At 34.6% G+C, this 27,965-nt stretch overlaps 2 protein-coding genes across 2 annotated transcripts in view; both read right to left on the reverse strand.

Annotated features, from left to right (window-relative positions):
- Positions 1 to 6,836: 6,836 nt before the first annotated feature.
- Positions 6,837 to 15,182, reverse strand: LOC148605980 (density-regulated protein homolog). The gene is made up of 7 exons (XM_088547218.1): positions 15,025 to 15,182; positions 14,057 to 14,167; positions 13,253 to 13,272; positions 10,298 to 10,388; positions 8,658 to 8,825; positions 7,610 to 7,749; positions 6,837 to 6,947 (listed from the first exon to the last, which is right to left on the reverse strand). The coding sequence occupies exons 2-7, from the start codon at positions 14,145 to 14,147 to the stop codon at positions 6,903 to 6,905; spliced, it is 555 nt and encodes a 184-aa protein (XP_088403344.1). The 5' UTR covers positions 14,148 to 14,167; positions 15,025 to 15,182; the 3' UTR covers positions 6,837 to 6,902.
- A 3,732-nt stretch (positions 15,183 to 18,914) lies between these two features.
- Positions 18,915 to 27,965, reverse strand: part of LOC148605981 (telomeric repeat-binding factor 1-like) — a gene marked incomplete at its 5' end in the record, with an annotated part of 35,803 nt that continues 26,752 nt past the window's right edge. Inside the window, 4 exons of the mRNA XM_088547217.1 lie at positions 18,915 to 22,094; positions 23,325 to 23,398; positions 25,353 to 25,380; positions 27,654 to 27,703. Coding sequence (XP_088403343.1) covers positions 21,835 to 22,094; positions 23,325 to 23,398; positions 25,353 to 25,380; positions 27,654 to 27,703 — 412 coding nt within the window. The remainder of the gene's footprint in view (positions 22,095 to 23,324; positions 23,399 to 25,352; positions 25,381 to 27,653; positions 27,704 to 27,965) is intronic.

Genomic DNA, 27,965 nt, shown 5'->3' on the forward strand with positions numbered 1-27,965 from the left:
ACTCCACTAAAAACTGGGAGCTAAAATAGATCCATTCAATTACTAAAATTATTGTTCGGACAATAAGAAAATGCTTGTTTTGACCCCCAAAAAATAAATAGCTTCGCAGCTTGACACGACCGCTGAAGTTGAATTCTGAACAGCTGTAGTAAATATGAAAGAGTAATATTGGGAACCAAGGTTATAGCGGTAATCAAAAGAATGTAATCCAGGGACAAAGACCAGCCATGGAAAACAGACGTACACAACAGAGAACACAAAGGAACTAAAATCATACATACAAAGTAACAAAAGCAAATGAGCAACTCGGACTCCACTAAAAACTGGGAGCACCATTTAGACATGATATAGTTTTGAACTTTGATTATGATTAGACATTTGACACAGGATGAAAATTTCACCAAAATCGAAATGGCTACTTTTGTCCTCTTTGTCTTGTTCCTAAACGGTTCTTGACCTCTAAAATCAATCCCAACCTACCTCTTTGGGTATATCACCAGGTGGTATAATTCAAAGCAGTCCATTCCTTTTTACGGTAGTCGTCATTCAGAAATCAGAAAAAAAATATATAAATACTTGTTTCTGTTCCCTCTGTGACCACTGATTCTTACTTAACTCAAGAGTCAAAAACCTCAAAATTAATCTCAGTCTTCCCTCTATTGTAGTAAGATGTAAGTGAGCTCCAATTTTAAAGAGGTTAATTCACTAATAGTCTAATTATTGTCTCGAAATCAGGAAAATACTTGTTTCCAGCCTGACCATTTTGGTAAATAATATCGTGGAAAAATAATGCTGACATCCATAAGCTTTTACTGGAGTTAGAGTTAAATTCTATTAAATGTTTGTTTTGGTCACCTTTATACAGCTAATTCCAAAAGATGATGGTCATAACTCCACAAACAAATACCACCTTTTTTCGTGGTTTTGAATGTATCAATATCCATCAATTAGTATTTAAGTTATCGAACGAAAACCAAGTGTCTATGGACGATGGCGGCGTCATACCATTATACTTACTTACTTACTGCCCGTTATGCCTGATGGCATGTAGGGCAGCAACAAAGGATCTCCATTGGTGACGGCCTTTGGCTATCCTTTCAATAGTTCCCCGGGGTTTGGTATTTAACCATCATCTCAGCTTCTATGGTTCTCCTCCATGTTGTTTTAGGCCTCTCTTTCTTTCTTTTGCCGTCCGGTGTCCAGTGTAAGGCTAGTTTGGTATGAGAAGTATTGTCTTTCCTGACGACATAGTCTATCCACTGGCATCTTCTACTCAGCAGTATTGTTGCCAAGTCAAGTTGATTGCATTTTCTCAATAGTTTTTCATTACTGATGGTATTGGGTCAAAATATTCGCAGGATACGTCTTAAACACTTGGTATAAAATGTTGACAGTTTTGTTTGGTCTTGCTCTGTCAGTTTCCAGCACTCAGAGCCGTACAAGAGTGTTGAAAGTATGCAATTCTAGTGTAGTTTATGTTTTGTTGTTTTGCTATACTGGCTGGACTTTCATACATATACATTATTCAGTGCGATAAAGATGTTCCAAGCCTTTCCAATCCTATTTTTGATGTCTTCGCTGGCGCCTCCGTCATTGCGCACTGTGTTACCAAGGTAGGTGAAGGTGTTTGTTGTCGGAAGATTTCGCTGTTAATTTCAATAGGTGCGGTGTTCGGTGTGTTTATGGTCATAACTTGTTTTAGTATCCCTGATGTTGAGACCTATATGTTTGGCGAATTTTGAAAGGCGATTGGTCTTGTCCTGTAAGTGTTGGTGTGTATGTGATAACAAGGCTATGTCGTCAGCGAAGTCAAGATCTTCTAGAACAGTGTTTATTTTCCATCTAATTCCTTTCCTCGCATCTTCGGTAGTTTTCCTCAACACCCAGTCGATTACTAAATTAAAGAGGATGGAAGACATAATACAACCTTGTCTTACATGATGCTACTATTCTATACGCTGCATGTGAAATGATATTCTCTTGATTATATCTGTTATTTTGCTCGAAATACCATAAGAACTTAATATTCCATAGACTGTGTATTCTGTCAAAAGCTTTCTGAAAGGCAACAAAATTGATGTATATCTCTCGTTGCCATTTAGTGTATTGCCCGATGATATTACGTATAACAAATATCTGATCAGTGCAGCCTCTACCTTTTCTGAATCCCGCTTGTTCTTCTCTCAGGCATTCATCTATAGCGGCTGAAATTCTGTTTATTATAATCTTGACTAAGATCTTACTGGGTATAGATAGAAGTGTAATACCCAGTCAGTTATTGCAGTTGTTGAGTGTCCCTTTCTTTGGTATCTTGATAATGCTTCCTTTAGACCAGTCATCGGGTACTTTGATGTTGTTCCTAATATGTTCGAATAAAGGTAGAAGTATAGATGCGGCAATAGTTCAATCTGCCTTGAACAATTCAGCATTCAGATTGTCCAGACCTGGCGTTTTCCTTTTTTCATAGATTTTATGACTGTAACTTTTCCATCAACTGTTGGTGGATTTGTGTTCATTTCATGTCATTTTCTGATTCAGGTACTACTATGTCAATTATTTGATCAGGTAGCGGTCTGTTAAGTATTTCCAGAAAGTGTTCTGTCCATCATGCTTCTTGTCCACTCCCTGTAGTAAGAAGTTTACCATTTTATATTTCCCTGGTATGTTAATGTTGCCTCTGTATTTTCCACTGACTAGGTTTGTTAACTTGTAAAGTTGATCTTGTTCTTTCTTTTCAGCAGCTTGTGCAGCAATATCCTCTATGTATAATCTTTTATCTATCTTTGCTAGTTTCTTAACTTCCTTACCAGCCGTTCTGTAATCATCTTTATATTTATTTCTTAGTCTTTGTGACTTTGCGTCAGGTTCTTTCAGTTTGATGTTCTGTCTTTTATCAATAGCATCACGAGTGGTATAAGCCATTTTTTCATTGCTCTGCTGGTTTTAAAGCCTAGACAATATTTACTTGTTTTGTCATATGTATCTTTGACAAAATCCAAAATGTTGTTCACATCATTGTTATCTATACTATCTGGTGGTTCCGTTGCTAAGATTCAAAACGGTTTCTGAGCTTGGTGATCACTGCCCACATCTACACCTCTTCTCACTACCTTCATACCATTATACAACGACAAAAATTTTGCGTTTTTATAAACAAACAGGGAAAAAGTAATCAAATTTTCACATCTTCAAATTGAATATAAACATTATTGCAAGATTTGAATAATATACGGGAGGTTTAATACATTTCTAAAGAATAATGATTCAGTGAACAATAGCCACGTTTTAAAGGATAAAAAGGAACTACATGCAAAACAAACACAAAAAAAAACGTGAAAAATAAACAAAATATATGAGGCCCACATTTTCGGCCTAAGGTCATATGTCAGGGGTAAAAAGCATTGAAAAAAGACTGACAACTGCCCACCACAGAGACATGGTGCCCTTCAAAATTGATTTTGATCTTTGTGAATATGCGTCAGGTTCTTGGAGGATGAAATTATAAAATTGTAAGTGTAGCTGATGTTGAAAAACAATTGAATAGTATGTAATGTGGGCTTTGATATTCATTCCAAAGGGATCGGCAATCGTAAGAAAGCTGATGATACAACACGTTGTTCTGGTAACTTTCCTTTTTTTTTCTTTTTTGTTTGTTTTTTGCCTGAACATGTTTCCAAAAGGATAGTTACTTTCATATCGTCGACACTGTGGTTAGACACCCGAAAATGTTTGCTCTAATAAAAGACAACCCAACCTCCTGGTCTCGCCCACGTAAACCATTTTACAGCATTTGCAAACCACAGCGTAAACGAAGTTTTCTGAGGTACAGGTTAAACCATCTTGTAACTTAGCGACCTCATCAGTTTCCCAAGTAAAAGGATATGTCGAATATCGTGGTCGCTTAGTGTCATTGCCTTTGTAACTGCATGGCAAAAGTGGGGGGGGGGGTCTAGTGGCACTCTTGAAAGAACTCGTAACTAGGGGCGCTTTCAAACTATCCTTTTCAGAAGGCAGTAATGTGAAACGAATTGTTAAATACAGACACCATATATTCGTCTTTAAGAACTACGGATTTTTACCGGCAATACCTTCTTTTCCATAGACTCAGACCTCTTAACTATGGAAATTGACGCGATCGCTCGATCAAGAACTTCGTTAAGATAGCCTTTCTTGACAAAAAAGATATCATCGTGTCATATTGGGACCTAATTCTTAGTCATCGCTGAAATACGGCGAAGTCTCAGAAATTGTGACTTAGGAATGCTATTATTGCATGACTGAGGATGACAGGACTGGCAGTACTTTTTGAGTTACTTTATTATTTCTTTTAGGTCACACAACTTGAAGTAGGTACCCCTTAACGTGACAGATGACCGCAGTCGACCTACTAGATCCGTTTTCACCGTTTGTGGCGTAAGTTAAAGGAGAAAAAACAAATAATAGAAATTATGGAGTGTACGTAAATGATAGATTTCCCTCTTATTAGTGACGCAGTGTACTTTATAATGCCAAGTGAATTCATGTATTTATGAAGCAAAACTGTTTTAGGCGATTTTCAAATTCAGCGTGTAGTATACGTTTTTAGTTATACATGTATGCATATAATATTTGTGATCACCGAATGACCATTTTATGTACAAATACTATACTAACCCCGAGTACGATTAATGAGGCCCAACAATATAAGTAATTTATATAAACTTGTAAAACTGTTAATTTCTAACACTTTTTTGCATCAAACTCCTAAAAAGGAAAAAGCACATTGTCAAGTAATTGAAGAGATTCATACTAACCTACAACCTCATAGAGATTCATACTAACCTACAAGTACAACCTCAGAGAGATTCATACTAACCTACAAGTACAACCTCAGAGAGATTCATACTAACCTACAAGTACAACCTCAGAGAGATTCATACTAACCTACAAGTACAACCTCATAGAGATTCATACTAACCTACAAGTACAACCTCAGAGAGATTCATACTAACCTACAAGTACAACCTCAGAGAGATTCATACTAACCTACAAGTACAACCTCAGAGAGATTCATACTAACCTACAAGTACAACCTCACAGAGATTCATACTAACCTACAAGTACAACCTCAGAGATTCATACTAACCTACAAGTACAACCTCAGAGAGATTCATACTAACCTACAAGTACAACCTCACAGAGATTCATACTAACCTACAAGTACAACCTCAGAGAGATTCATACTAACCTACAAGTACAACCTCATAGAGATTCATACTAACCTACAAGTACAACCTCAGAGAGATTCATACTAACCTACAAGTACAACCTCAGAGAGATTCATACTAACCTACAAGTACAACCTCAGAGAGATTCATACTAACCTACAAGTACAACCTCAGAGAGATTCATACTAACCTACAAGTACAACCTCAGAGAGATTCATACTAACCTACAAGTACAACCTCAGAGAGATTCATACTAACCTACAAGTACAACCTCATAGAGATTCATACTAACCTACAAGTACAACCTCATAGAGATTCATACTAACCTACAAGTACAACCTCAGAGAGATTCATACTAACCTACAAGTACAACCTCAGAGAGATTCATACTAACCTACAAGTACAACCTCAGAGAGATTCATACTAACCTACAAGTACAACCTCATAGAGATTCATACTAACCTACAAGTACAACCTCATAGAGATTCATTCAACTCACACTATAGCATGAAACCCAGAAAGCTCGTTTTAACCCTCAATGTCTGTATACATAATGTAATTATTTATCCCAACCAGACTTCAGTTGTTGAGAACCGTAGGTGCTACTTCACCGAGATCTTTTATACTTACACCCAAATTATTAATTTTATAAAATGATTCCTTCTGACAATCCTGCACTCGACTTTATGAAGTGCTTCCAGAGAATTAGGGGATGCTTACCATACCGGTGCACCTGGTCCATGCTCCCAGTTTTTAGTGGAGTCTGAATTGCTCTTTCACTTTTATAACTTTGTATATATCATTTTGGTTATTTTATGTTATTTTTTGTGTGCTCTGTTTTCATGTCTGGTCTTTTTCCCTTGATTATATTTTATTTCATTTCTGCTTGAATCTTGGTTCTCTTGATTGCTCTAAATTTCTGAACGGTTCATATCCTTCTAAATAAAACCCACCCCAAGGGGGTCTGGGTGTCAAAAGGAATTGGCCCGCAGCAGCACTAAGCCTGTCATAAAAGGTGACTAAATAGTGCTCAGAACCCTGGCAGAGGTCTAGGGTGCTCTGCCAACAAAGCAACTGGGTTGGGTGCCCTAGGTGGTGGAATGGGGTAACCATGGCATGTTACATACTGGGGTCGTCAGGCCATAATATGGAAAACCTGACTGCAAATCATAGTAGTGCAATGTGTTGGAAAAAATGCCACGTTCCTTGTACCTTACAGAATCCTTCTATGGTAATCTCCTGGAGTAGGAACCATAGGGCTCTGCCACAGGAGGTTAAATTGCCCGACCCTACCCACCTCTCCCTATTTCCAGTGGCAATCAAAATTTGTAGACCCCATTATCCTTTTGTCCTATTCCATTTTTCATTTCATCTTCATTTTTGATCAATCCATTTCATCTTCCTCACCTGAATATAGCTGAAATATTGCTGCTTGAGGGTTAAACCCCAACAAACAATCAATCATAAATAAAACCCAGTCTAGAAGGAGGCACAAGAATGCAAAAAAAAATTGATGACCTAAATGCATTTGGATTTTACCTTTCTCTTTCAATAATTAATCTAATGTGGAACACTGATCAAAGTGAACAAGAGTTAATAGTTATACATTTGAAATCTATCAATAAACACTTTCAACTGTACAACACAAAGTATTTATTTAGAATAAATTATAACTATTGCATGTAGTGTACATCATCACTTCTTCAAGTCTCCTATATCATCTATGTTATCTTCATCAATCTACAATAAAATTAACATTGGGATTCAGACAGTCTGATGTTTATCAATGTACATGTCACTTTCTTTCAGTTAAATTCAAAATTAAAATGTTAAAATGATTTTATTGAACTTGCAACTACCATAACATTGTTAATGTAACATGTGACTGTTTCTTGCTAGACTTTTGGTGGATGACTGTCTCATTGGTAATCATATCACACCTTTTTTATTTTTATAATTATTATAAGAATGCCAAGTGTAATGGACTTCAACTTGTGCAGTTATATATCAAGTACTTTTAAATATTTAACTTCCTACATATTTGATTTGATAAATACTGCTGATGCAAGGTTACCTCTTGAATAATGTATACAATGTACCCAAATTTGTAATATTTTTAACATCGTCTGAATATAGCTGAAATATTGCTGCGCGGACGTTAAACCCCAACAAACAAACAAAACATAATATTTTTAACATTCCCGTGTATTTCTTGACTGTGAAAGTACTTATATTCATGGGGTACTGATTTGCATGGATTACCTGGTCGACTCAAACCACAAAATTAAAATTCCCAATGAAATTAACATTTTTCCATGGAAAGTGTCAAACCAGGAATGTAAAATTCCACGAACCAGCAATTTGTCTGCCATGTATGAATAAAAGAACTTTCAGAGCATTACCTGAGGCCATTTCTCTGGAAGGAAATCAAAGAGATCATCTTTAACATCTCCCTGTATTTCTATTTCATCCTCTCCCTGTATTGATGATCCACATGAAAACTTCTTAGAAAATGCTTTACTGGCATCCTTTAAATCTATGTCTGTAAACAAAGATAAACTGTTATGTACATCAAATCAGTCAGTACACACTGCCAGCTTAAAGGACATTATTACATGAATTTGGAATCTTTGTTATTACTATACGCTATTATGGAACATAAATGCATGGTTAACCAGTATAGTGTAATAATATTACAATTATGTTAAATACATCAAAATTAACTTATTGTTATTGTATTGACAACAGGAAAATGCTAATGTCTTATTCCTTTTTGGCACTTTTTTCCAAAACTGTTGAAGTTTAAGTTTAAGAAGTATGGTACTCCAGCTAAGAATCATGCAAAATGTGATTCATGGTTGGAAAACCTACATATTTATTTGATATTTTGTTTAAAATGTTATAGTTAACAGTAATTAACATGTGGCTTTTCATATAACCCGTGTTCATAGGAGATATAAGTTATAAAGAATGTACTGTAAAATTCAAAAGTAAGGGAGATAACTCTGTAAATAACAATAAAACACGATAGAAACTATTGAATTTTCAATATGAATTATCGCCTAAGAGCAGAAAAATAAGAAAGAAATAAATTTCATCATATAAACCCACAAAAACAACTTAATTACAAAAATAAAAATGTGTAGCCTTTTTTTTATTTGTATCACATATTACTGAATTTGTATGAATCTTACAAAGACTGCTAATTAAATCTTTCCCAAATCTTATGAAATCAACTGTTCTTTAATATAATTGCTGACATTTTTAATTTTGTACATTTTTTTGTCTTCAGCTTCCACTGGATAAAATTTCATTTTAAATGAAGGCATACTCAACCAGTGAATAAGGCATTTTTCAAATCTATTTGAAATACATGTACCTCTTTAATGAAGACACTTACAATCCAGGTAGGTCAGGTGACCAGGGAATAAAACAGTTAAAACATTTTACCATAAGTAGCTAGTCCCATCACTATAGTAACCATTTTCTTCTTGCCTCTCTTTGATGTGGCTAATCGTACTCCCTGTGGCTCTGCTTTCTTCTTTGCTTTCATCTGTCCTTTACCCCCACGTTTTTGACGTTTCTTTTCTGCATCACCCTCACCTCCTTCGTCATCATCTACACAGAATAACAACATTCATTGTGTAGCCAGATAAGTTATTTATTTTACAATCAATATATATAGTTCATTATGAAAAGTATTGTTTGCTTCAGAAACCCTGAAATTCAGCCATGTGGAAGAACACTTTTTCATTGAGTACATTTAGTGCAGTAATAGTTTGTACTTCATCAAAATAAACTTAATTAAAGTTTTAAAAAAGAATTAGAAAAGACGTTTAAATTTCATAAAAAAAACATTGATGTTTTAATAAAATCCTTTATGAACAAATTCAAGACACCCTAAGAAAATAAATGCCCACAAATAAAAGAGCCCTCACTGCACAGGACAGTATTTACTTTGATTTTGCTGTGGAAACCATTATGATTAATACCACATTTAGAGTCTAAATAAACTTGCATAACTAGAAAATGAATAGTAGTAAAAGGTTTGTACCTACTCCTCAGGAAAACATAGATATTACAGTTCACCTCATCATAAAAGGTTTGTACCTACATGTACTCCTCAGGTAAACATAGACATTACAGTCCACCTCAACATGAAAGGTTTGTACCTACATGTACTCCGCAGGTAAACATAGACATTACAGTCCACCTCAACATGAAAGGTTTGTACCTACTTCTTAGTTAGGAAACCATAGACATTACAGTCCACCTCATCATAAAAGGTTTGTACCTACTTCTTAGTTAGGAAACCATAGACATTACAGTCCACCTCATCATAAAAGGTTTGTACCTACTTCTTAGTTAGGAAAACAGACATTACAGTCCACCTCATCATAAAAGGTTTGTACCTACTTCTTAGTTAGGAAAACAGACATTACAGTCCACTTCATCATAAAAGGTTTGTACCTACTTCTTATTTGGGAAAATATAGACATTATAGTTAACTTCATCATAAAAGGTTTGTACCTACTTCTTAGTTAGGAAAACATAGACATTACAGTCCACCTCATCATAAAATAAGCCAGACATAACTTTAGTACAGTTGAAATAACTTCATCAAGTGTATAGCCATTCCATGTATAATGAACTTTCGAAAATAAACCTGTAACTTGATATTGTTATATTTACAATTGGTTGTTTATTTGGGAGCTTAACTAGCCTATAATATATAGAAGATATCTTCTGAAGAATTTACCACTTATACTAGCACAAACATGTACCTGAACATTTTTTAATAGAGATTTAGGTTAAACAGAAATTGAGATTTTTATTACATTTTATCAGATACATAGAAAACCTCTTTAATATTATAATGTCAGTACAGTTTACCAGTGGACGTTTAAAGATTTAAGATACAGTGCCAACAATTTGATTGTTATCACCAACAATAGAAAATTCAAATACCGAAGTTATAAGTTAAGTTTTAATAAGCTGTTAAACAATTAAATGTAACAGCTGTCTAACTGTAAACACTTACATGCTAGATCATTGCTTAGTGTCCTTTATATAACCTATATATTACTAACCTTTAATACTCATCAACCTTTCGAATTCTTCAGGTAGGTTCTTCTCCAGCCATTTCTTACATTTTTCATAATTAGGATAGTATTCACAGTACTACAACATAAAAACGTAACTCAAAATAATATATATGCATGTACCATAATGATTTTGGTGTCGTCTGAGAGCGAAGATATCGACACCAGGGCAATTTTTTGGCCCAAATCACCCAGTAGTGTGAGTCCAGATTATTATTGGGTCAGAGGAAAATGGTTAATCACCATGTAGAAGTAAAACTGAAAACTTTCTGAAATTTTAGGAAAAGTTCATTTTCTTCTTTTTATCTAGATCCAAAATAAAAAGCAAAAAAAATCAACACTATAATTTTAATTTTGTTTCATGTTAGAATGTTATAAGGACTTTTCAGGTATTTTTTAAATAAGTGTTTGAATTGTAGTTTAGCAGACTGTAAAATCAATAATTTATACACTACAAAATACTACATGGTGACAAAAATAAAATTTACATAAAGAAATAAGATGTTTTTTATAATAGTTCAAGTCATATAAAGTAATCAGATGAATCAAGGAAATAAAAATAAATACAAGAGGCTCCCATTAGCCTGAATCGCTCATCTTCATTTTCTGAAAAAGGGGGCTTTTCAATGTATTTTTGCAATGTTTTACATATTTTCAATGTTGAAGGGGCTTTTTTTCAATGACAATTTGACTTCATTGTGAAAGTGAAAGTAAGTATATTTTTACCATGCTAAATTTAACAAGTGGATTACAAAGTGAAATAGCTCAAAATCTAACTGGCGTTGCCCATATGAGGATGGGGTTTTTGAAGGAAAAAGTTTGGACAGTTTCAGGGGATGAAATAAAAATTTAAGACATATTGCGGGAAATTTGATATTTTTTAAACCTGCTTTTATGAACTTTTTTGCAAATTTTCGCATATTTTTGCATGGTTTCTATGGTAACCCTATTTGCTGTGGGTTATTTTTTTCCAAAAAATTTTTGCTGCATCCTGAAGGCCTTGGCTTGAGCTATTTCTAGATATATAGATTTACAGATGCTTGACAATTTTTTAAAGTGATAAATGTTATAAAGCATCAGATTACAAGACCAAAATTAGGCAGTTCTACAATACTGTGGAGTGCTGGCTATGCACAATACCCCAAGGAACATTCATACCAAGTTTGGTTTCAATTGGTCAAATAGTGTCAGAGGAGGAGATTTTTGAAAGAAATAACATTAAAACTAGAGGCTCAAGAGAGCCTGAATCTCATCTGGTTAACCATTTGCTTATTTGAAAAACTTGAGGAATGAGACAGGCTAAGTTAAAATCAACTAAATTGTCAAATGCAAGAAATGCTTTTCATAGCATTTTCATGACCTGAACCAGAATTTTGCTAAAGGCAACAATTTTTGAATTTTTTTCAAAAATCTGTCTCATGACCCCTAAGTTCCATTTTTAGTATAGGCAGCCATATCTATTCATGGATTAAAAATCACAACAGTCATTTTGAGCACAATACACTAAAGAACTATTCTGCTTATTTTCATTCAATGATCTTAAATGGTTTTAGAGAAGAAAATTTTCAAAGTAGTACATGTGAAAAAAACAACAAAAAAACGGTTTCAGGGGTTGTAACTCCTACATTAGTCAATGAATGGTTTTGAAAATTCAACAAAAGTCCTTCTCATAATCCTTAACAATTTTACCCTATGCCAGAAATTTGCTAAAGGCAACGGTTTTTGAGTTTTTTGCAAAAAACTGTCATCTGACCCCTGTTTTCTTTTTTTAGTAATGGCGGCCATGTTTTTTCATGAATCAACAATCCCATTTGTCAATTTGCGTGGGATACCCTAAGGAACATTTAAGTCAACTTGCATTGAATTCTGAGCAATGGATTTTGAGAAGATTTTCAAAGTTGCACATGCGAAAATACAAAAAAAAAACAATTTCAGGGGCCGTAACTCCTACATCAGTTGATCAATCATTTTGAAAATTTTGGCATAGGTCCGTCTCATGATGCTGAACAATATTATTCATGCCAGAAATTTGCTAGAGGCAATGGTTTTTGAGTTATTTGCAAAAAACTGCAATCTGACCCCTATGTTCTATTTTTAGTAACAGCAGCCATTTTTTTTCGTGGATCAAAAATCCCAACCATTATTTTGTGCACAACACCCTAAGGAACAATCATGCCAAGTTTAAAATCTGTCAGTTCAGTAGTTTCAGAGGAGAAGATTTTTTAAAATTTGTCCATGACGACGACGAATGCCAAGTGATGGCATAAGCTCACTTGGCCTTCGGCCAGGTGAGCTAAATATAAAAAAAAAGTTGAAAAAGGGCAATAACTCTAACATGGCTTAATGGATTAAAACCAACATTTGACTACAGATAGATCTCATCATGCTGAACACTTTTACCCTGTCCGAATTGAGCTAAACCGAACGGTTTCAGAGATATATGTGAAAACTACTGTTCTATTTTAGTAACGGCAGCAATGTTTTTCGACAGATCAAAAATCCAAAAATCAGTTATGCACAACACCCCAAGGAGCATTCATACCAAGTTTGGTACCAATTGGTCCAGTAGTGTCAGAGGAGAAGAGTTTTGAAAACTTATTAACAACGACAACAGACGCCAAGTGATACCATAGCTCACGTGTCCTTCGGCCAGACGCCAAGTGATACCATAGCTCACGTGTCCTTCGGCCAGGTGAGCTAAAAAACTGCTGACTGACCCTTATATTCTATTTTTAATAATGGCAGCCATATTGCTTGATGGATCAAAATTTCTCAAACCAGTTCTTTGCAGGATACACAAAGGAACATTCCTACCAAATTTGGTTCCAATTGGTCAAGTAGTGTCAGAGGAGAAGAGTTTTGAAAAACTATTTAATAAATAAGATAAAATAAATATAAAATAATTGAAGTATTTATAAAGTTTTCATCTTACTAACTACATACCTCTAGAGGCATACTGCATTCTGCAACAGAAAAATTCTTAATTATTTTCAGGATACTCTGATGGTTGATATGCAGTGATGTCTTCCTTCTTGACACACATATCAACATGTGATTAAATGATTCAGTTGTCATGTTTGAACATTTTTGGAGTGCATTTTCTATTGATGCATGGTAAAAACACATTAACTTGAAGTTTCAGAAAAATCTACTGACATTTAGACATTCTTACCATGAATTGATCAACCCCATTCTTGTAGACATATTTTGTTCGCCTGTTAATAAAGAAGTTAGACGCAGGGACTTAATTAGGTTATTATAAAACACTTCCAGCTTATATACATCATCAAATTTTGTGTTAATCATGTATACATGTAGTTGTCCGATATTTATGGTTTCTTTTTCAAGAGTATTATGGCGGTCGTGTATCATTCTTGACTACTACATGTACCACCTTCTTAGCATTTAAACAAGAATTTAATAATTAACACATGCATACATGTACACATATCTTGACAAATAATTGTGTGTACAAGGTATATCAAGTCACAGGACAGGTGTAAATGCCTGGCAAACTGGCAGAAAAACATACAATTGCTAATCATCTCTAATAACAATGTAAATATATAGAAAATGTCTCTGTGATATTAAACATGGAATCCCACAAGAGAGATATAAAAAATGTAAAGGATGGTCCAAATTAATCCTTTTGAACAATAGGATATTGCTTAAGGAAATAAATACCAGTCTTTTACTCTGGTTCTAAGCCTGGCCTATCTTCAGAACAGAAACCTTGTAGAGACCTACCTCCACAATACAGGACCTGAAGAGGATATGTGACTCCTGGTTCCGCACAAGCTAGAGGGAGAAAACAACTTTCTGTCTCAGCTGCAGCCATATCAGGTTCCCTTGAATTATCTGCAAATTAAATTATATTTAGTTATTGTTCAGGTTCAATTTCTTTTAAGAATAGAAAAGGTCTTTGTTTTTCACACCTCTACAATCTTAAGGTACAAGGACACAATTAATTTCGTAGTGCATTTCAACAGACCCATCTTGACATATAAGAAAAATTCCACCGCTTCAAACTCATTCAAACTTGACCAATATGGAAACATGTATAAAAGCAGATTTCTATAAGAGTGCCAGAAAAATTCACCATCATATTTTATTTTTAGCATCTTTGCTTCAGAAACCCTGTGGGCACGAAAAGTGACCACTACCAAATGTCCTAAATTTTGACCTTTTTTGATAGGACCAAATCACAATTTCCACATAAAATTACAGGATGGAAAAAAACCTTGTAAATTTGATCCTTGCCCTAAATTTCTGCAGTTAATACTAAGCAATAAAGTTTATGACAGCAAAGAAAAAAAATCAGGAAGAAACACACTAAAAAAAGGAACTATATTCGTATACAACGAAAAGTCGAGGGGAATTAATTGTGATCTCGTATCTTAAGTGATAGTAGTAGGTTACATGCATACGTATATTGAGCATGCTCTACACATGCTCATCAACTACCCCAACGTTAGCACAAAAGGGTCTATTAATGTTTCTTCGGGAGCGTTAAAAGGTTTCACCTTCATCGTCTTATTATAATGACTAATGTAACAAAATAATTTCTACTATACTATACATGTATTTACACTCGAGTTGTACTATCTAAGAGAGACAGGGTGGCATTAGAAATAATTTGACATCATACGATAAGATATTTTAACCTTAAAACCTTCAATGCAGTATGACATTATTATAATTTACATGTATTATACCTTTGAAGAATGAAGAAGCAGCACTGGCAGCACACACACACACACCGGAAGTTTACAAAATCAGAAAATGGATTGAGTAAAGGACTGATTTTTAGACATGACATCTCGTACCACGGGCCAGTCGGTACCTGCATAAAAAGGGTCGAACAACGAAGTAATCTGTTAGAGGAAATATAGAGTTGTACCATAGGCTGTTCCAGGTATATATCCTTAATAAATATATATATATATATAATTTATAATATCTACGATCATGTTTTAGACCAACTATAGAAGAAGATTAAATTTTATTTATTAAAGGGACCCATATTATAAAATGTACGAAAAATCGATAAATAAATGTCCATTTTATGCCGAGTACAAAAATGAATTTATTCTTACTTGTCTCGATACAGACGCAGGTGTAAGATTGAGAGAGACAATATAAGAATAGTATTCACAAAGAGTTCAGCGACTCTACGGGCTCAATGTCCCCCAAAACTTTTTTGAATCTGAGCAATATAGTAAGTAAGAAAGTAAGTAAGTAGGTAATTAATTTTTGTTTAAAGTCGGGTTAATGAGTACATACAACAAATAACATAAGACATGTAAGCTCTCAAGGGCTTTTTATACCGACTACATATAAACATACAAACATCATACAGGGATGCAGACATATACAAACATAAAAACATGTAAATACACAATTAAAACATAGGGTAAAACATATAAAGCACTATTGTAATACACGCATAAAGGATAAAAAGAAAAATAAAGGCAGTCGACAGAAAAAGCAAACAAAACTGAACAAAACAAAGAAAAACAAGGATAATGTATATAGACATTCAGCCCTATGATTTACAGATAATACATGAGATGTGCATGGGACCTGCCAATGTACCAAATGAGGGTCTTGAAATGATATATATTTGTCTGCTTTTTTAGTTCATCCGGGAGTCTATTCCAAATCTTTTGGGCTGAATATCTGAAGGATTTCAAACCATACCTGGTGGTTTTTACTCTGGGTATTACTGCTGTGTTGGTATACATGAAGTTATAAGAGTAATTCTTAATTGATACAAGGTCTTGTAAAAATATTGGACTTTCATTATTAATGATCTTAAACTAAAAACTAAAATTTGACATAATGAAATAATAGTAAATAGTAATCTTACTCAAACAGTTTAAGAGGTGGCCGATAAGCTTGGGAACATTAAGTTGTCTTGCTGCTTTCCTGCACATATTTGTAATTTGACAAAGTCTGATATAAAATCAAATTGTTACAAGTAATTTGACTTCTTTTTCACACTATGCATAGTTGTACAATGTAGATTCATTAACAAAACTACAGATGTCGTTGGGAAAATATAAAACATTATATGCAGATGATTTGGTATCCAGTCGTCCTTCTGGCCTACAAGGCAATCTTGATTTACTTAACAAATTCTGTTTGGACTGGAAACTGGAAATCAATATATCAATGTCAAAAGCTATGGTATTTAATTCTAATGGCAAATTATTTTGTAACTATTTCATGCTCAATGGATCGTATATTGAAACTGTTGACATATATTGTTATCTGGGAATAACTTTAAAATGCGATGGAAAGTTCAATTTAGCATGCATCTAATATTTTGATGGAAAAAAAACAAGAAAATCAATGTTTAAAGTCAAAAAGACCTTAGGATTAGGTGCCCCCCCCCCTTGCAAACGTCTGAACAATATGAAAAAAATTCATACCAAATTCATTTAAGAAATTTTAGGAGTTAACTGCAAAACTTCTAACAGTGCTTGTCTTTCTGAGCTGGGTCGTCTCCATTTGTCAAGTAAAAATATGTATTCAGTGAAGTTTCTAAACCTTGTTATACTATCTATCGAGTAATGCCTTGGTGATTGCGATATTCTATATTTGGCAATGTTCAAAGTATTCAAAAGAATTACTCCTCACCAAGTTGTCTTCTATCTTGAATATAAATTGTATCAACCTTGGTGGGGAAAAATCATTATATAATAATGAATACTGTCTACAGATGACAACCAGACCGAAGCTAGAAATCATTGCTAAAACAAAGGGTCTACAAATGACAACCAGGCCAAAGCTAGAAACCATTGCTAAAACAATGGGTCTACAGATGACAACCAGACCAAGGCAAGAAGCCATTGCTAAAACAAAGGGTCTACAGACGACAACCAGGCCAAAGGTAGAAACCATTGCTATAACAAAGGGTTTACAGACGACAACCAGGCAAAAGCTAGAAACCATTGCTAAAACAATTGGTCTACAGACGACAAACAGGCAAAAGCAAGAAACCACTGCTAAAACAAAGAGTCTACAGACAACTACCAGGCAAAAGCATGATACCATCGCTAAAACAAAGGGTCCACCGACGACAACCAGGCCAATGCATGATACCATCCCTAAAGCAAAGGGTCTGCAGACGACAACCAGACAAAAGCTAGAAACCATTGCTAAAACAATGAGTCTACGGACGACAAGCAGACCAAAGCTAGAAAATTAAACTATTTCTAAAACAAAAGGTCTACAGACGACCAGACAAAAGCTAGAAACCATTGCTGAACAATGGGTCTACAGACGACGACAGACTAAAGCTAGAAACTTTTGCTAAAACAAAGGGTGTACAGACGACAACCAGGCCAATGCTAGAAACTATTGCTAAAACAAAGGGTGTACAGACGACAACCAGGCCAATGCTAGAAACTATAGCTAAAACAATGGGTCTACAGATGACAACCGGGCCAAAGCATGATACTATCGCTAAAACAAAGAGTCTACAGACGACTAAAAATGCGGTCGCATGAAATTGCATGCCGAAGTCCTCCCAAGAGAAACGTTACATGTTCTTGGAGGTAAATGGTGGATATGTTGGAGAAAGAAAATAAAATCATTTTCAACTTTTAATTAAAATCAGAATACAAATGTAGTTCGTTTTATCCAGGTTTCAGGTTTCGCATGATCTAGACCCCGGTCAAACTTCTCCAGAACCAATATTCCGCTGTTGGTTATGAATACGCGTTTTGAACTTCGTTGCAACACGGCTTAAAATCGCCATTATACGGCACTTTCAAGGGCTATAACCTCAAGGAGGGTGAACAGATTATTTGACCTAATGCCTTATCATAATTATCGTTTCAACAATATTTTTTTATCTATTATAGTTTTCAAGATATAGACTGAATCAAAACTGCAAAAAACGCCTTCCTAGGGAAAACTCTAACAAGAAGTCGCTCGACAACTTTGACCGAATACAGACTGTTGTGGAGCTCTTCAAACTGAATACGGACTGTCACTTTTATTTCCCAATATCTCTCATAGTATTTGAGATATAAGTAGAAATTGGTGGGTTGACCCCTGTGGTATAAATATAGCAATGGCGGACCTGTTTTACACTTGATACATATATACAATACAATTTCTAGTGTAGATACCCTAAGGACGCTGGAGACACTCCACTTTCAGGTTGTTTTAGACACCGACGACGACGGACGCCAAGTGATGACAAAAGTTCACATTGTCTTTTAGGCCAGGTGAGCTTAAAAGGGAGACATCATTCACTAGTAACGAATTATTTTCCAAAGTTTCATGAAAATGGGTGCAACCACTACTGAGCTGTAAGTCAGAAAACTAAAATTTCCCACACTTTTTTCACCTTATTTTGTACGAACTAAGTCCCATAAGTCAAAAACGAAAAATCCGACATTCATAAAAATCAGACGGTAAGTTACATCAATGGAAAGAGAAAAATCACCGAAGTTCGACAAAAAACAGTGACAGCATTTTTGAACAATGTACGGACACTGGTATACCATTATTATTTTTGTTAGACGGGCGTATAAAAAAGATGACTGTTTAAGCAGTCAAAAATCATTTGGAAGTAGAGGCAAACAAGATCTTCAGATACAACATTTTATTTTGTACAATAATTGTAACAAGAAACAAAATGAACAAACCGAGTTATTGGTTATTAAACAATGTCCATGACTGTCCACGTCTGGAGTAAACAATGTCCATGGCTGTCCCTGTCTGAAGTAAACAATGTCCATGGCTGTCCCTGTGTGGATTTAACAATGTCCATGACTGTCCCTGTCTGGAGTAAACAATGTCCATGGCTGTCCCTGTCTGGAGTGAACAATGTCCATGGCTGTCCCTGTCTGGATTAAACAATGTCCATGGCTGTCCCTGTCTGGAGTAAACAATGTACATGGCTGTCTCTGTCTGGATTAAACAATGTCCATGACTGTCCCTGTCTGGATTAAACAATGTCCATGGCTGACCCTGTCTGGAGTAAACAATGTCCAAGGCTGTCCCTGTCTGGAGTAGAGAAGAGTCAGTAAAAAAGAGTACATTACTTAAGACTATCAACCATTATATCTAGCTGAATGTAGCCAAAGATTAATTAACATTTGAATATCTCAATGATACACAGAAACTTCATGAAAGATTCTGTCAATTCTAGCAGTGTCTATAGCTGTAACATGACATATATGTAAATTTCTTTCAGTATCTACAAATTTCCTCCAAAAGAAGATTGATAGAAAATGAAACAAGAGGCTTCCAGGAGCCTGAATCGTTTACCTGGTTAAATTTTTGCCTTTCAGGGGCAATAACTCCAACAAGGAGCTGTCCGACAATTTTGACTCCAAAAGACTTTGGTAGGACTTGTCATAAGGATCATTTCATCTACTGAAAGTTTCATTCTATCTATTTTAGTTTTCAAGATATTGGCTGAAAACTGCAACAAACGTAATTATTTGCCTTTCAAGGGCAATAACTCTTACATGGAGACTTTTGTAGGCCTTTTAATAAGAATCATTTCAGTAATTGAAATTTTCATTCCATCTATCATAGTTTTCCAGATATTGGCTGAAAACTAAAAAAAAGTCATGTTTCTCCTCTCAACTCTTACATGGAGTCATCTGACAACTTTGATCCCTTAGACACTATTGTAGGCCTAATAATAAGAATCATTTCAGCTATTGAAAAAAATTGGCTAAACCTAATGGTTTTGGAGATATATATGATAAACTACTGTCCCCAAACCCGTCCTATGCAAGATACACCAAGAAACATTCATACCCAGTTTGGTTCTAATTGATCAAATAATGTCAGAGGAGAAGATTTCTGAAAAAAACAAAAATAACATTAAAAAAAGCAAAAAACCGTCAAAAAGGGCAATAACTCCAACATGGCTCAACGGATTAAAATTAATATTTGACCAGAGATAAATCTCATCATCCTGAACACTTTTAACTCCTGTCAGAATTTAGCTAAACCAAACGGTTATGGAAATAAAAGCGAAAAACTACTGTCTGACCCCTATATTTTATTTTTAGTAACAGCGGCCATGTTTTCGACATATCAAAAATCCCCTCATCAGTTCCATGCAGGATACCCCAAGGAACATTAATTACTAAGTTTGGTTTCAAATGGTCAAGTAGTGTCGGAGGAGAAGATTTTTGAAAGAAATAACATTAAAAATAGCAAAAATCATTGGAAAAGGGCAATAACCCCAAAATGGCAGAACGGATTAAAATCAAAATTTGACCACTGATAGATCTCATCATATTGAACACTTTTACCCGTCAGAATTAAGCTGAACCTAATGGTTTTGGAGATATATGCGAAAAACTACTGTCTGACTCCCTATGTTCTATTTTTAGTAACAGTGGCCATGTTTTTCAACGAATCAAAAATCCTCACATATGTTCTATGCAGGATACCCAAGGAACATTTATACCAAATTTGGTTCAATTAGGTCAAGTAGTTTCAGAGGAGAAGAGTTCTACATAATTGATAAGGACGACAATGGCCGGCAACGATGACAGACACCAAGTGATGGCAATAGCTCACGTGGCCTTTGGCCAGGTGAGCTAATAAAACAGGAGTAGCATAATAGGAACATGTCTATTTGTAACAAAGATTTTGTGAAAGTTTCATTTAATTTCATTTTGTAGCGAAGGAGTTACAGATATGAGATTGGTCCTACCTGTTACCGAAGAACAGACGGACGCCCTATCACTATATACCCCCACTTTGTGTGGGGTGTAATAAGAAGTGGCTTTATCTCTAATTTCTATTAATAGACATGACAATTTTTTTTTAACAAATAAATAATCAAAATGCAATTCATGTGCTTGATACCCTAAAGAAAACCCATTTTATTTTTTGTTTAAATTTATCAAGGAGTTTCAGAGGACATGTTTAAAGAATTGTGAACATACAAAATGTATGATGATGGATGGAAAGTAATAGCAACAACTCACATGGTCTTTTGGCAAAAATAAGCAAAAAAAATTGAAATCAATGTTACAAAGATATCAATCTCAAGTTGTCAAGCTTTAGTACTGGTGATTCATGGTGGTGAAAATCCCACAGAACAAATGATGCTTTTTTTGTGGTCTATAGACGCTATATCTTTATATAACAATAGTCCTTTTTGAATTTTTGGGAAAACCATACATCTTCCACTAAAATCAACCAAATCAAACATATTCAACAACAAAAAACTCTTCCTAAGTGTCTACTTTATACACAATCTATAAACAACCAAATGAAAAACTAAGCTGGTTTTGTAGTTTGTAAGTCTGAATTAGAAATAAAAGTAAATTTGATGGGTTTCTAACAAGCATGAATCATCTCCTGTCTGATTTTCATAAATAGTGGTACTTAAAACTATCTTTATCTAATTGGTCACTTCTTGTGGAGTTCCTTTGTAAGTTTTGACAATAATTGTTTATCTTTATCTGACTGATCACTTCTTGTGGAGTTCCTTTGTAAGTTTTGACAATAATTGTTTATCTTTATCTGATTGGTCACTTCTTGTGGAGTTCCTTTGTAAGTTTTGACAATAATTGTTTATCTTTACTGATGACTCTCCACCTATCCTTTAGTTGTACGCCAGTTCTAAATGTCTGTATATCATCTTTTATCTTGGACCAATTACCAACACCTTGTCGCTGAAGAGCTTTGAAGAACACTACAGTCTCAGAATAATTCCATGGAATTCTACGACCTCTAACACTCAATATGGATGCAGTGTCAGACAAACCTATTCGCTCACGTAAAGGAGAAACTGAAAAAGAAATTTGGCAATACAATTACCAAAGGAGAATGAACCTACAGATAAATTTGGCAATAAAATTACTATCAACATTATTATTACATGTACATTTGTAGCTGATTATACAAGAAATATAATCAGGGATGATTTTACAGGGTCAACAAAGCGGAAATTGACAAAATTGGAAGTAAATATACGATAAAAAAAAAAGAATCGTAACGGTAAAATCCGGATTTGAAACAGTGGAAATCCAATAAAAAACAAAAGAAAACATCCCTGTACAATATGAACTTGAAATACTGCAAGCAAACTCACAAAGACCTCTTAGTGGACTTAAATTATGTTAATCCTTTAATTAAATATTTATCAAAATGTCCAACTCTACTTAAATGGAATATATTCTTTATACTAGTGTTTGGCCCTGTTATTTACTTGAAATTGTAGCTTACCCACTAAGAAAGCTTATTGCCATTATTTTGTGTCAAAAAATGACTAAACCCTGACAAAAAAGATAGATGAGTAATTACAACTACCAATCAAATAACATCACAAAGTATTATTTTATACAACTTCCAATAAATTCAAACAAAAAGTTAATGGTTTGTTGATCATTCACTTTTAGTCAAGTTATTGTCTACACCTCCTGAAAATGCTTTTTTTCTATGTGTATAGCCTTTTTTTGGCACCTAATTCCTAAACAGCTCAAGTGATAATCCCTCAAACCAATCCCAGCCATTCTTTTTTTTTTTTGATATGGCACATTTTGGTATAATTTCATGAAGATCAATACACTTATACCCAAGTTATTGTCTTGTGACTAAAATCATCTATAGATACCTGATGACGAAAACAGTAGCATATGTATTCGAATACAATTTGTTTGCAATCAAATAAGTATGGCATGCATCAATACTTGCTTTCTACAGACTGACAAAATGACCATAATTGTCTAACCAGATTTCCAGAGCCTAGTCAACACGATACATGGATAGATGAACAAACAAAAAGACATATGTTCCTCCATACCCACCAAAATTTCATGGGGAAAATTTAATAAAACATTTAACATGTTTAAAAGTTTGCAGATTGGTAACAGAAGAATAGCTTTTCCTCACCCTACTGTTCAAGACAGAGAAATGCCTAAAGCTAAATATGCTCATTTATTTTCTTTTTAGTAAATATACAAATGTATATTTGTTTTTATGGAGGATTTTTTGACATATGTAAATAATGTTATATTACTATGTTCATCAGGACCACTACCATCATCAGACAGCTCTCTTCTGTCCTTTACTTCCTGTAATTTTTCATTTGTACTGAAACAAAGAAAATCTGTATTAAGGCCTCAAACGTGAAACACTGAAGTTCAAGTTGGATTATCTCCCTTTGCAAGTATCCCACAAAAAATATCTTAATGCATGTCTATAGATGATACATAAGCTTCTGAAGTTTCATCTGAATTCATTGAAAGGTTGAGGAGGAGTAGAACTTACGCCAATAAATGGAAGGACAAACAGACAAAAGGAAATGGTGCTTCCTAGGATATGCAATAATATAAATTGTCAGGCAAGTATCCGACATCATTTCATCTTTGAAGGCATTTTATATGAATATGTCTACAGTTAATGAATCATGATCTTTTTGTATTATTCTTATGTTAAATAACCCTTAGGTACATGATAAAATCTTGCCTGGATATCAGCACACAGAGAGAACTACTATTTCTCATCATTTTGACTTATAATTTAATGATCATTTGGGCTAAGTTAGCCAAACACTTCCAATTCAATACACACTGAAAGCATTGCAAGCATGTATTTAATGTGATCATTGGATACTTTACACTACTAGGGATTTGTCCTGACTCCATGACCAGGCAATTATAGATACCTTACACTACCGAGGCCTTTTCCTGCCCAGTGACCAGGCAATAATTGATACTATACACTAAGGTCTTGTCCTGCCCCAGTAACCAGGCAATAATCAATACTTTACACTACCAAGGCCTTGTCCTGCCCCTGTGACCAGGCAATAATAGATACTTAACAATACTGAGGCCTTGTCTGCCCCAGTGACCAGGCAATAATAGATACTTTAAAATACTGAAGCCTTGTCCTAACTGTCCAGGATACTTTACACACTACTAAGGCCTTGTCCTGACCCAGTGACCAGGCAATAATGGATACTTTACACTACTAAGGCATTGTCCTGACTGAGTGTCCAGGATACTTTACACACTACAAAGGCCTTGTCCTGACTCAGTGACCAGGCAATAATCGATAATTTACAATACTGAAGCCTTGTCCTGAATGAGTGTCCAGGATATTTTAAACACTACTAAGGCCTTGTCCTACCCCAGTGACAAGGCAATGATGGATACTTTACAATACATGTACGGAAGCCTTGTCCTGACTGAGTGCCCAGGATACTATACACACTACAAAGGCCTTGTCCTACTCCAGTGACCAGGTAATAATGTATACTTTACACTACTAAGGCCTTCTCCTATCCCAGTGACCAGACAATGACTGATACCTTACACTACTATGGCCTTATTCTGCCCCAGTTACCAGGCAATAATGGATACTTTACTTCTGGTGTTTCTAGAAAAGCAGAGGATGCTTAACCTACCAGTGCACCTGGTCCATGCTCCCAGTTTTCAGTGGAGTTCATTTGCTCATTTGCTTTTGTTACTTTGTATGAATGATTTTAGTTACTTTATGTTCTTTGTTGTGTATGTCTGTTTTCCATGTCTGGTCTTTGTCCCTAGATTACCACTATAACCTTGGTTCCCTTGATTACTCTTACACTGCAGAGGCCTCGTCCTGACTCAGTGTCCAGGCAATAACAGATACTTTACACTACTGGGGATTTGTCCTGACTCAGTGACCAGGCAATAATGGATACTTTACACTACTGAAGCCTTGTCCTGACTCAGTGTCCAGGCAATAACAGATACTTTACACTACTGGGGATTTGTCCAGACTCAGTGACCAGGCAATAATGGATACTTTACACTACTGAAGCCTTGTCCTGACTCAGTGTTCAGGATACTTTACACTACAGAGGCCTTATCCTGATTCAGTGTCCAGGATACTTTACACTACAGAGGCCTTGTCATGACTCCGTGTACAGGATACTTTACACTACTGAAGCCTTGTCCTGACTCAGTGTCCAGTATACTTTATACTACAGAGGCCTTGTCCTGACTCAGTGACCAGGCAATAATAAGACATGCCACAGTTTTATTGATGGATATAATAACAATACCTGGAGTTGTTCTCTGATTCACTGACATCTGAAGAAAAAAAGAAGATATTCATTGGTAAAAAAAACCACTAAACAACAAGTATTAAGGCTTCTATTTCTCAAGTATCTGTTTTCTATTAATAAGGCAATCAAAACATTCTCAATAAATCACAAAATATAATCATACAACTTAATTTGTTACTTTTTATCAGGACCAATGTAATACATAGCCATATTTTCTTTACATGAAATTCAGGAAAAAAAATTGCCAGTGTATTTCAGTAATTGGACTGCTGGATTTTTAAATTAATGAGCATTTTAGAAGTTTGACGACATCTAATATTTAATAAGGTACTGACATTAATGGCTTTTAGTTTGCATCCTGATAATCGTAGTGTGCTTGTCAGAATGGATTAGAGAAAAACTGAACAAACTGTGAGCAATGTTCACTAAATCTTTACCCTCCTACTCCCCCAAAAATGACCATTTACACAGAAATCTTAATTGTAAGCTAGGTACAGAGCAAAAAAAAAAGTAATGCTTAAGCCATATACCATTCAAAGTGCAGTTAGCACTGGGGGGTTTTTGATTCTTGTGAAAATTGTACCATGAACAAAATTTAAAAGATTACATGATGTAAAAATAAAACTATAATTGTTACTACAACTATAATCATATTGCATTTCCTATATTATTTAGAACTGCTTTTCCTGATATATATAAGCTGAAAGTCAATAAATTTCTGATTTCTGAATTAAAAACTGTAATTGATAGTAAAGTAGTATCCAACTTAACACATTTACAAATTTTATTCTGTTTCACCTTTTTCCCTATTTTTTAATTTGCAATCATACTCAAGAGTATTTCAACAGAGTATTATCCTACACTGTAGTCATACTCAAATGAAACTAATTTCTGATTAATTAGTAACAAGCATTCTGACAGTATTGCTGATGCAATACAGTGTCCCCTTTCGGCCTTTGAACTCACTGCCTTTATGAGATTTTTTTTATATATGTGAACTAACAATGGATGGTGTTATTTTTTGACAATCAAGAGAAAATAACTCTTGAACAGCAAAAGCAAATTCCATCAAAATCAAACCTGAGCTTCATTTTACAGTAAATAATAACATTTTTGCATTACAGAAAGCTGCATAAAGACATTCTCTGGAAAGTTGAAAAAAACTTCGTTATTATGAATTAAAGGGCAAATAACTCTAGAATGACTGCAGCAATTTGCATCAAAATGATGAAACATAAAATTTTATGTAATTTTCTATGTCCAAGGGACACAACTTCAGTAAAAATCATTCAACATCATTCGAACTTAACTTGTAACTTGTCATGATAAGATTATATACCAAATATGAAATCAATTGGATGAGGCATTACAAAAAAAAGTCCGGAAAACCAAGTGTGACTGATGGACGGACAGAGTGCAAACGTAAGTCCCCTTCGGCATTTGCAGAAAGGGGACAATAAATAAATAATTTCCTTGATAAAAAAATATGTAATAATGATTTTTAAAACCAAGACACTTTTTATCAATTTGAATTTTCGCCCCAATTTCACTTGGTGAAAATCAAAGCTCTTCACTCCCAGTTTATTACTCATAAAATATTGACGTTAGGATGGAGATTTTGACTAATTGTTGTATTAAATGGAACATGCTTAGCACATTCAATGCTTCTTGGCACACTACTGCCAAAACTTAATTCCCTTAATGTTAATTTATAAATAAACATCCAAAAAGTAGTCCCTGAAATTGTCAGTTCAATTTAAGACTTTATCTTAATTTTGTTTGCAGAAATAACAGAATATTATTGAGATGAATAATCACCAGAAACATATTAACAGGTTATAGAAGAGATATTGAATGATATAAAAGGAATCACATTTGGACTATATTTTTGTGTAGTGTTCTGAAACAATGGGTGAGGAACCTGAAAAGTGGTGACACCGTACAAGGTGATTGCAATAAACCACCCCCCACTATAATGAGTAGGAGTATTATAAGTAAATAATGTTGGTAATGCTCAAAATACAGCGACCCCTCATGGATTATCCCTATTGGTAAGTGTATATTTCCCTACATATACATTAAATGTCACTTGTCTGTCAATGTGTTAAAAAAATTAAAGTCCCAGACTTTGAATCAGATGCACAGAATGACATTTAAGTTTATAAGAATCTTCGTGCAGTTTGAGTGCAGCACCTTCAGCAATCACGGAAAATTGGGGTACTACACCTGTGTAATCAAAATTGTTACATTTTACCTTAAGAATTTCGTAATTAAGAGAGATGGATTTGTTTATAATACCTTCACACAATGAATTGTTGTTGACACTATCAAGTTTTCGTCTTTTAGCCCTACAAGAGATTAATAAATTTGATTTAGTTGGCATGGCATGTTATACGAACAGTCCACTATAAATGTAAGTTGTTGTTGGGGCAATCAGAAAAAAAAATTGCAGAAGAAATATTGGATGTTTAGTCATGACATTAAAAGAGATAAATAATGATGAGAGGATTGAAAACAAATACAACATTTACAACTTTTCATGAATACCAAACATCCAGTCATGGCGAAATTTGTCGGACCGTCAGACATGACAGGTACTTTAAACCGCTG

The sequence above is a fragment of the Perna viridis genome, chromosome 9 (assembly GCF_037379345.1).
Source record: "Perna viridis isolate PV_CMFRI_1.1 ecotype Kerala chromosome 9, ASM3737934v1, whole genome shotgun sequence".
Classification (NCBI taxonomy): Eukaryota; Metazoa; Mollusca; class Bivalvia; order Mytilida; family Mytilidae; genus Perna; species Perna viridis.

Bases quoted from the DNA above. Each gene is read 5' to 3' on its own strand.
- LOC148605980 (XM_088547218.1), bottom strand. From the start codon at position 14,147: ATGGCTGCAGCTGAGACAGAAAGTTGTTTTCTCCCTCTAGCTTGTGCG. The intron at 7,750-8,657 runs GTAAAATGTTTT...CTTTGTTTACAG, and splicing joins GATGGGACTAGCTACTTATG to ACATAGATTTAAAGGATGCC. The intron at 6,948-7,609 runs GTAATGCTCTGA...ATTTTATTGTAG, and splicing joins TTCCAGAGAAATGGCCTCAG to ATTGATGAAGATAACATAGA.